The 10,000-nt window shown below is 43.0% G+C and overlaps 2 protein-coding genes across 2 annotated transcripts in view; both read right to left on the bottom strand.

The window, feature by feature from the left end:
• Positions 1–6,248, bottom strand: part of LOC116055791 (protein ALP1-like) — a 23,235-nt gene extending 16,987 nt beyond the window's left edge. Inside the window, exons 1-4 of the mRNA XM_036003490.1 lie at positions 5,847–6,248; positions 5,428–5,640; positions 3,789–4,021; positions 2,940–3,057 (exon numbers count right to left, since the gene is read on the bottom strand). Coding sequence (XP_035859383.1) covers positions 2,940–3,057; positions 3,789–4,021; positions 5,428–5,640; positions 5,847–6,188 — 906 coding nt within the window. The 5' untranslated portion in view covers positions 6,189–6,248. The remainder of the gene's footprint in view (positions 1–2,939; positions 3,058–3,788; positions 4,022–5,427; positions 5,641–5,846) is intronic.
• The window catches only part of LOC116055810 (cystatin-A1-like), a 30,779-nt gene that overhangs the window by 2,551 nt on the left and 18,228 nt on the right, over positions 1–10,000 (bottom strand). The window lies entirely within an intron of this gene.

The raw sequence follows: 10,000 nt of genomic DNA, 5'->3' as shown, positions 1-10,000 counted from the left end.
ACACACACACACAGACACACACACACACACCCACACACACACACACACACACACACACACACACACACACACACACACACACACACACACAGACGTTCCTGCAATTTATAGATAGATTGACACTATAAATACATTTGAATTGAATACTGGAGCAATTTCAAAGGTAGTTGTTCCCATCAGTCATAGAAACTAACCTTTAACTTCACTTATAGAGACCTGGAACATAACAACCAGGTTGTAATGCAACATTTAATATTTTAACATCAAGATATACAGCAAGTAAAGCTGGGATACTAGATACTACTGATAATATACTTGATAAAATCAGATCTTGTTCAAAGAGAATTAGAGCGTGTTCACTTTTAAAAAAACCACACCTACAAAAGAATGATAGTGTTCTTGGCACGAGACACAGACAGACAGACAGACAGACAGACAGACAGACAGACAGACGCACGCACGCACGCACGCACGCACGCAAGAGTAAACTTCTTCCTGGATATTATCAGAAATGCCAAAGGGAATAGTAAAAGACTTTGGAAAAGCATTGACAAATTGCTTGGAAAGGAAAAACCCAAATGTGAAAATACACAGCTCCAAATCAATGTTGTAACTCAAACTGATAGCCTTGTTGTTGCAACACATTTTAATGACTATTGCATGAATTCTGTACAAAAATTCAGTTTGAGTTTTCCAAAAACCCACCTACCTTCCACACTGGTTAGTGGCGATTCTGCCCTAAATATAACAGCTACAAATGAGGCAGTGTTTGGCAAAATACTTTCAACCCTGCAAAGCAAAATATGTATATGGACTTGATATTGCATTTTTAAAACTTCATAGAGAATTTATTACCTCTCCTTTAACTATTTTGATAAACAAGTCAATAAATGAGAGCATCTTCCCCAGTAGCCTGGAATCTGCCATAGTTACCCCTGTGCATAAATCTGGGGACTCACAGGAGGTCAGCAACTATCGGCCTATCAGCATCCTCGCAGACATCTCAAAGGTGATGGAAAAAATAGTGTCAGAACAACTAATTGCTCACCTGGAATCCAAGGCTTTTCTACATCCTATGCAATTTGGTTTCAGCAAAAACATTCTACTGAAACAGCCTGCTGCTACTTCCTTGAAGTAATCAAAACAAACCTAAATAAAGGAGGAGTTTTCCTTGATTTACGGAAGGCTTTTGACTTTGTCAATCATATCAAACACTGTTAAACAAATTGGCCAGTTATGACCTCTCCATAAACACGAAAAACTGGATTAAATCATATGTGAGTGCCCAACACCAGTGTGTGAGGGTGAATAGCACTCTGTCTCCAGTTAAAACATGCACACTGGGAGTACCACAAGGGTCGATCTTAGGACCGCTGCTATTCAGTATATTAATGACTTACCATCTGTATGCGGTGATGTTGACATACTAATGTATGCTGATGATACTGTTTTATATACTCATGCGAACAATGCAACAGAGGTTTCTATAAAACTAACAAAAAACACTTAAAGCATGTATACTGGGAGTACCTGTAGGAAAGACCAACATTCTTAAGTGTTATGATGGTCTGTCTCTCTTCCATTGTTAATTGCCTTTTCCCTGCCAATTTTATGGCAACACACTACTTTCTGCAGTACTATACTGTTCAAATAATGCTCACGAGGGTATGGTACCACAGTGTGTTCCAACAATACTGCTATACAAACAGAGGGGGTTGTAAGTAATCCAGACAAGTTGGAACAGCTGTTGGAATTGATGGCACCAACTTTCAAAGCTTGATCAACCTCCATTGCTGCAGAACAGCTTTACGTTGCTGTTAACCCATTTCTTGTTCCCTGAAAAAGGCCTTTTTGTAAAATTCTGAAATGTACATTATTTTTCAGTTTTGGGTAACCTTACTTTTTTTTTTAACCTCAGGCAGTTCACCACTTACCTTTGTACCATTTCAAGCTATTCATTGGACTTGAACTGCTAAAATTTCAATTAAAAAAGTAGAAAAATTGGGGTGTTCTAAAACATTTGACCAGTAGTGTAGGTCAATGGAGGCCAAACGGCGTTGATAAACACGCTAAAAAGTGAGTATGCGTCTTCATAACACGCCAAAATGGCATACGAATTGGCGTGTCATACATACGCCACTTCATGAGATCAGTCTGCAGAAACACATTTACATCACATTGGGGAAAAACACCCAAAGAAAAACACACAAACCTAAAAAATAAAAAGGCCAAAATCCTTGAAAAAAAGTAAAGGTGCCCTGCCACACGTATTTCATGACTTTGTGGTGATGTCTGAAGGTCTACCATGGACTCTGTAACCTTGGTTACCTTGTTTCAAGCCATTCTAGCGTGGTAAAGAAAGCCTGCAGGAACACTCGATTTGTGCCAGTTCTCATTAATATCCAACAAGCTAAGCTGCTTGACTCTGATTGGCTAAGAGCTAGCCAATGAGAGCCTGGCTGTCAGCATCCTTTACCCAGCACAACTGGGCGAGCTCATGAATAGTAATGAGCTCAGGCAACATGATGTCAGACTGACCAGCTTTTGTAATTGGTCTGATTTCTAGAGCTGACAGAGGAGGTAGCAGTTCATTTTCACATTCACCACATAACACAAACACATATGGACTAAACAGATTTAAAAAAAATGCAAGTAAAAACGGTTTTGTGTGACATGGCATCTTTAAAATAAAGTGTCAAAAAGCTTTTAAAAAAGTGTAAAAAGTGCCATAATAGCTTCAAAAGTGCCCAAAAAGTGTTGAAAAACTGCATAAAGGGTGAAGGACTCACCTGTCAGGGAACAGGTATAAAGGGTGAAGGACTCACCTGTCAGGGGGAACAGGTATAAAGGGTGAAGGACTCACCTGTCAGGGGGAACAGGTATAAAGGGTGAAGGACTCACTTGTCAGGGGGAACAGGTATAAAGGGTGAAGTACTCACCTGTCGGGGGAACAGGTAACCGTCTGGCCGGTCCTCTGCCTTCAGGTACAGGTCTGAGCTGGACAGCACCGCGGCGCTGCTGGTCCCGCCGGGCCAGCCAGCGTACACGTCCGTGAAACTGTTAGGGAACAAAAACACACCTTCACCTGATGTCGGCACCTAAAATCACCTGCAGGTATTATATATATCTCTGAGAGGAGAGCAGCGAGTTAGTTATTTCAGAAGGGACATTCTAAAACGCTTAACGTGAAAAAGCTTAACATGGCTTAAGGTTGGAAAACAACGATCAATCATCACCAAATATCTCATGGCCATATCTTGTCATGAACACTTAAGCCTGTCAAAAAAACTAAACCGAAATGCAATGATTCTAGAAGTTATCTCACGTTAACGTGTTCTTCATTGGCGCCTATGGCGAGGAAAAGGCTTAACGTGGTTTAATGTACCTAAACAATGATCAATGATTACCAAAATGTTACCAAAAGTCCAGTTATTATGGGTGTTATCTGACATTAAGGGTTTCTGCTTTAAGTTTTCTCCTTACATAGACTCTAATGAAGCACAAACCCTTAATGTCAGATAACAACTATAATAATGGGACTTTGGGTTCGATGTTTGACAGTTTTCAGTGGTTATGAGGAGCAATATGAGAGAGAGATTTGGTGATGATTGATCATTGTTTAGGTACATTAAACCACGTTAAGCTGTAAAAAACACACATTTAAATCATGAAAGCATTGTTTATGTTCCAGATTTAGATTTGAAGGTGGAGCTCTCACTGTGATCTAAATCTCTCTCTAAATAACGGTCAGATGTTACCAGATGTTACCAGATGTTACCAGATGTTACCAGATGTTGTGGTCGACCACGGCCTGCAGCACCACTGAGTGCCAGCCCCGCCGGTTGACGTAGTGGTCCGGGTTGTCTCTGGGGGGGGCGATGGGGATGTGAGTGCTGCCGATGGCGCCGGCGCACTGCGGGTAGCAGCGGTCCCTGAAGGCCGCCATGGTGGCGTCCAGCCGCGGGCCGCTCGGCAGAGACACCACGCGGCGGTACAGCCGCTCCACGATGGCCGAGGTCACCTGATACACGATGACACGGGAGGGATGGGACAGGAGAAGAGGTACACATGGGGGTAAACTACACTGGGTGTGTGTGTGTCTGTGTGTGTGTGTGTGTGTGTGTGTGTGTGTGAGTGTGTGTGTGTGTGTGGCTGTGTGTGTGTGTCTCTCTGTGTGTGTGTGTGTGTGTGTGTGTGTGTGTGTCTCTGTGTGTGTGTCTGCATGCGTGTCTGTGTGTGTGAGTGTGTGTGTGTGTGTGTAAGTGTGTGTGTGTGTGTGTGTGTATGTATGTGTGTGTGTGAGTGTGTGTGTGTGTGTGTCTGTGAGTGTGTGAATGTGTGTGTGTGTGTGTGTCTGTGTGAGTGTGTGTGTGTCTGTGTGTGTGTGTCTGTGTGTGTGTGTGTGTGTGTGTGTGTGTGAGTGTGTGTGTGTGTGTCTGTGTGAGTGTGTGTGTGTCTGTGTGTGTGTGTCTGTGTGTGTGTGTGTGTGTGTGTGTGTGTGTGTGTGTGTGTGTGTCTGTGTGAGTGTGTGAGTGTGTGTGTGTGTGTGTCTGTGTGTGTGTGTGTGTGAGTGTGTGTGTCTGTGTGTGTGTGTGTGTGTGTGAGTGTGTGTGTGTGTGTATGTGTCTCTGTGTGTGTGTGTGTGTGTGTGTGTGTCTGTGTGTGTGTGTGAGTGTGTGTGTGTGTGTGTGTGTGTGTGTGTGTGTGTGTGTGTGTGTGTGTGTGAGTGTGTGTGTGTGTGTGTATGTGTCTGTGTGTGTGTGTGTGTGTGTGTGTGTCTGTGTGTGTGTGTGTGTGTGTGTGTGTGTGTGTGTGTGTGTCTGTGTGTGTGAGTGTGTGTGTGTGTGTGTGTGTGTGTGTGTGTGTGTGAGTGTGTGTGTGTGTGAGTGTGTGTGTGAGTGTGTGTGAGTGTGTGTGTGAGTGTGTGTGAGTGTGTGTGTGTGTGTGTGTGTGTGTGTCTGTGTGTGTGAGTGTGTGTGTGTGTGTGTGTGTGTGTGTGTGTGTGTGTGAGTGTGTGTGTCTGTGTGTGTGTCTGTGTGAGTGTGTGTGTGTGTGTGTGAGAGTGTGTGTGTGTGTGTGTGTGTCTGTGTGAGTGTGTGTGTGTGTGTGTGTGTGTGTGTGTGTGTGTGTGTGTGTGTGTGTGTGTGTCTGTGTGTGTGAGTGTGTGTGTGTGTGTGAGTGTGTGTGTGTGTGTGTGTGTGAGTGTGTGTGAGTGTGTGTGTGTGTGAGTGTGTGTGTGTGAGTGTGTGTGTGTCAGTCCAATATGACCATCAGTTGAAATAAACCTTGTGTTGTAAGAAAACTTGTTGTATTTGTTATGAATCTATTTTGATGTGTTTGTAACTTTTAGTAATTTGATGTTTTAAAATATCAAAATTAATATCTATACCCCAACAATCACATTCTGTCGACACGGTGCAGCCCTACCTGCCTGACGATGACACACACCGTGGCGATGCCCACTCCGAACAGGCCGGCGATGGAGCGGTACTCCCCGGACCGGGCCAGCCACCACAGCGTGATGGCCAGGCGGCGCCGCGGCTCGATCGGGGCGCGGTAGTTGGTCCGCCGGCGTTTGATAGCCGGGCCGATCCGATCCAGCAGGTAGTCAAAGGTCAGCCGGGACACGCGGAACTGGGCCTGTTATAGAACTGGGTCTGTTAACGTTATAGAACTGGGTCTGTTAACAAGTCAGTTATAGAACTGGGCCTGTTAACATTATAGAACTGGAGCATATATATTATATATATATATTATTAGAGAGACAGACAGACAGGCAGAGAGACAGAAATATGCCTCCTAATGTTTATAAAAGTGGATATAATAATATATAATAATGTAAAGACCTTCCACTCGTCCTGGTCGAAGGTCTGGGCCTGGGCCCAGAAGTTGTGGCCGGGGGTCCGGTTCCGGACCCAGACGTGTCTGCTGCTGCTGGCCGAGATGAGGCTGAGGATGGCGGTGACGGAGGACAGCAGGAACGCCCTCCTCCTCCGGAGATACTGCCTCCTCCTCCGGTCCCGCTGCAGCATCTCCCGGGCCCTGCCCCGCCTCAACACGGCCGCCTGCAGCCGCCACAGCTCCGACATCCTGGTACCGGACACAGGGGGGGGCACCGGGGACACCGGGGGCCCGGTCAGGCTGACCACGGAGCAGAGCAGAGCGGCTGTTAAGGAGGAATCCTCCATGTTGAACTGGCGGTAAACAAACTTAACGTCGCCTCTTTATGACGAATTTATGACGTTAAATTCTCTTGTGTGTATCTTTTAAATATGTATTTTTAATTAAATGTAATCCTCTACGAGATGTATGCTTATGATTGTAAGTTCTTCAATGTTTAAAACTTTACTTCGCCGTCTTCAATTTTTGTTTTTTTTACTTTATTGAAAAAACAATTAGCACCTTTTTGTGTTCAGGACCATAGATATACATAATAAAGGCTAGATGTCTTAGGACGAGACATCTAGCCTTTATTATGTATATGTATGTTCAGGACAACAGCCCATAGACAGTATATAAGGACAACAACCGGACATTTCTATGGATGTTGGTGCTCTGCTTTGTGTTGCAGCTCCTCCCTGTGTGTCCATGGAGTACTGCAGTTATTAACACATTTCTACACAACAATACAAGTTGTTATCATGTTTATAAAGTTATCAGCTGTTTCTCATATTCTAACAGATACATATTTGCTTGAAGGCAGCACAGAGAGGGAGTGTCTCCAACATGTTCCTGCTGTTGTCATATCTCCGTGAGGACGGTGAAGACTTCAGTCTTCTCTTCAGCTCAGGTAACATCTTATTTCAGCTGGTCTGATGAGGATTAATGTCCCGTTCTCTTGACCTCGGGAACCCGGAAGTCAGAGCTGGGAATGACGTCATACCCGAGTTGAATGCGTTCTATTTAAAGTCCGATGTTCATTGTTGTCATTAGCTCTAGCCCGGTTAGCTATTGTTAGCAATACCAGTTGGTAACAACGCATTATGCTGTTTTTTGTGCATGCAAACAACGTAACAAGATGTCCACAGAGAGAAGGTGGACATGTCTGTGTGAAGGACTGATTTAGTGACAAAAATAAGACAGAAGTGCTTATAATAACTTTATGTTACTGCAGCTTTCACTACTGTTGATACGGGGGGGCAGCCATGTTGGATTTTGAACTCGGGCTACTCCGAGGTTGTCCAAGTTCCGAGCTCGGATTTATCCAGAGACAGTATATAAGAAGGATTTATCCAGAGACAGTATATAACAAGGATTTATCCAGAGACAGTATATAAGAAGGATTTATCCCTACAGTAGACAAAAACTGCAGCTTTTTCTTTATGGAAACAGAAACGTTAGACCCTTTATTCTATAGCTGTTCACATAGCTCTTCTCTGTGGAATGATATACAATGTTTCATTAATGGACAACTTGGCTCAAACATACATTTATCTAATTTTGATATCTTCTTTTACTTTTCTGACTCAAACTCCTCTGTACAATATATAGTCAACTTAATAATTCTGCTTGGAAAATTCTTTATTCATAAATCGAAGTTTATGAAAAATAAACCCCTTTTCAATGTTTTTAAACTTGACCTAAAAAATGATAAAGATTGTATTTCTGGATTAGAGGGTAAATCAGCATCAAAATGTATGCAATGCTTATCTGATTTAACTTTATAATTAATTTAACTGATATTTACTGTCTGATACTCTGGCTATGTACTTTTGTTGTTTATAAAAGAGGAGGACCCAACAGAGTCTGTAGACTCTGGCATTGAGTCTAGTATGAGTGTCAGTGACCGGTCCAAAGAACAACCTCAGACCTCAGACCTCAGACCTCAGACGAGGGACCTGGACCCTCAGACACAACGTAAGAAAACTCTAATTTCCCATTTTTGGGATCAATAAATATCTGTCTATCTATCTATCTATCTATCTATCTATCTATCTATCTATCTATCTAACTGCTACTAACTCATTTATATGACAGAGGACTGATTAGTGGTGTAACAGCCTCAGCCCCTAACAGGGTGATTCATGTATTTTATCTTCTGATTTTAAGTTTCTTGTCGTCTGTATGTGTGTGTGTGTGTGTGTGTGTGTGTGTGTGTGTGTGTGTGTGTGTGTGTGTGTGTGTGTGTGTGTGTGTGTGTGTGTGTGTGTGTCACAACAGCAGATGTTGGAACGTAAGATTACAGGAATGTCTGTATGAATTTCTTACATATTCATGAATAATTAGAGTACATTTCATAAAACAAAAAGAATAAGATATCAGGTTATTTATCTACCGGTCTTGTATTAGTCTCAGTAGTTGTATCTTCTCCTTGCTGTCTGTGAGACTGATGGATTTCTCAGCAGCAGTAGTGTGTTAAGGGACAGGTGTTATTCAGCAGACATTATTGTTGCTGTCTGAGGAGACTCTCCTCTCCTGAAAACTCTCTCTCTGTTTTTATAAACTCACTTTTGTTGTTAAATCATTTTCTACCTTTCAGGTCAGCAGATCAGCTGTATGAGCTGCTTAAGGAAAGCCCCAACATACAAGGTAGACTACACATGTTATAAAACTATCTATGGTTAGTGTTTGACATGTTCCATCCTAATTCCTCTTGTCCCCCATGTGTTAATAAAGATTACCTGAAATGGGTTTCAGTCTTTGTGTCCAAGTATGGAACGCAGACTTTCACCTTAAGGAGTCCAGCTGGTGCCAGGTTGAAGATCGGAGGCCTGGAAGACACCGATTACGAAGATGAGGAGTTGAATGGGTGGGGGGAATTCTACCTTCCTGAGATAGTAAAGATGGAGGTTGTAGGAGTAGTGGAGGGGACGTCGTGCCCGTGTGATCAGCTGGTCCTGATGACCTGTGAGGACAGAAAGCTGTATGCCTTCGATGGAGAGGAAGAGGAGCTGCACATGGTGGCTGAGAGCCTGGAGGAGCTAGTTGATAAGGGACTGAAGTATCAGTGTCATCAGAGAGCTACTACAGAGGAGAGGCCTTCAAATATATGGTGAGAAGTTATAGTTAAGCTCCTGGAAACAAGTAGAGCTTCATGGTTGTTGACTGATCACCTGATGTTCTGATATTTTCTTTGGTGTTTGGACGGAGGAGGACTGGGACGAAGTGAGGAACGGTGATGTGGGGAAGCAGCTGGAAGCAGATCATCTTAAACTGGTGACAGAAAACATGTCAGAACTTCTGGAGAAACTCAAATCAACCAAAGCTGCTGCCTGAGCTGTTGTTTCTCTATTAGTTAGGAGGAAAATAAAAAGGTGTGAGGTTCAGGTACCCTGTACATATTATATCTTTACTATCCATGCAGCCATTTCTGGCCCAAAAAAGATTAAAAGAAATGTGTCTGAGAGTGTGCACCCCATGTTTAAAAGGCTCAGTCCTTCCTGTCTTTACTGCATGTCACCCCCCCCCCCCTTCTTCAAAAAGAAATCTTTCTGGAGCTGCAAAACATATTTGAGCTTAAAATTAAGTTAGTTTCTCTCTGCAGATCAATCAGTAATAATGATAATCCAGCAGCGTTGGCAGTGAAAGCAAATTCATCTGTCCTCTAAAGAGACTTCTTTATTAAGATTTGGAATCTATAGCTAGTCTAAGGACACTCAGGACAGACGACTTTAAGCCTTAAACAACAATAAATGACAGAAGTGTTAGTGAGAGCGTCAGGGAGCCTCTGCAGAGGGCTGAAGGCTGCAGACTCCTGGTCTCCATTCACCAGGTTGGTGGAGTTTTAGGACTCTTTAGTTACATAAGTCAGTTAAAGCTTTTTGTTTCAGAGAGATTATTCAGGACAGATTTATTATATTGTTTCCTCCTCCACGTTATGAAAAGCTTTCTGTTTGCAAGATGAACTATTAATAAAACATGTTATTCTGACTTCTACTCTGACTCCTTCAAACCATTGATTAGTAACAATCATCAGAAACTTAGCTCAGGTTAGTTCTCTAACATTATCTGGAGCTCCATCAGTCAGATATTATCTCCAGTCTTGGTGAATGTAGACCAT

Source organism: Sander lucioperca, chromosome 7 (genome assembly GCF_008315115.2).
Source record: "Sander lucioperca isolate FBNREF2018 chromosome 7, SLUC_FBN_1.2, whole genome shotgun sequence".
Taxonomy (NCBI): domain Eukaryota; kingdom Metazoa; phylum Chordata; class Actinopteri; order Perciformes; family Percidae; genus Sander; species Sander lucioperca.
Note: the sequence above shows the minus strand (reverse complement) of the source record. Positions and strands in the feature narration are given on the sequence as shown.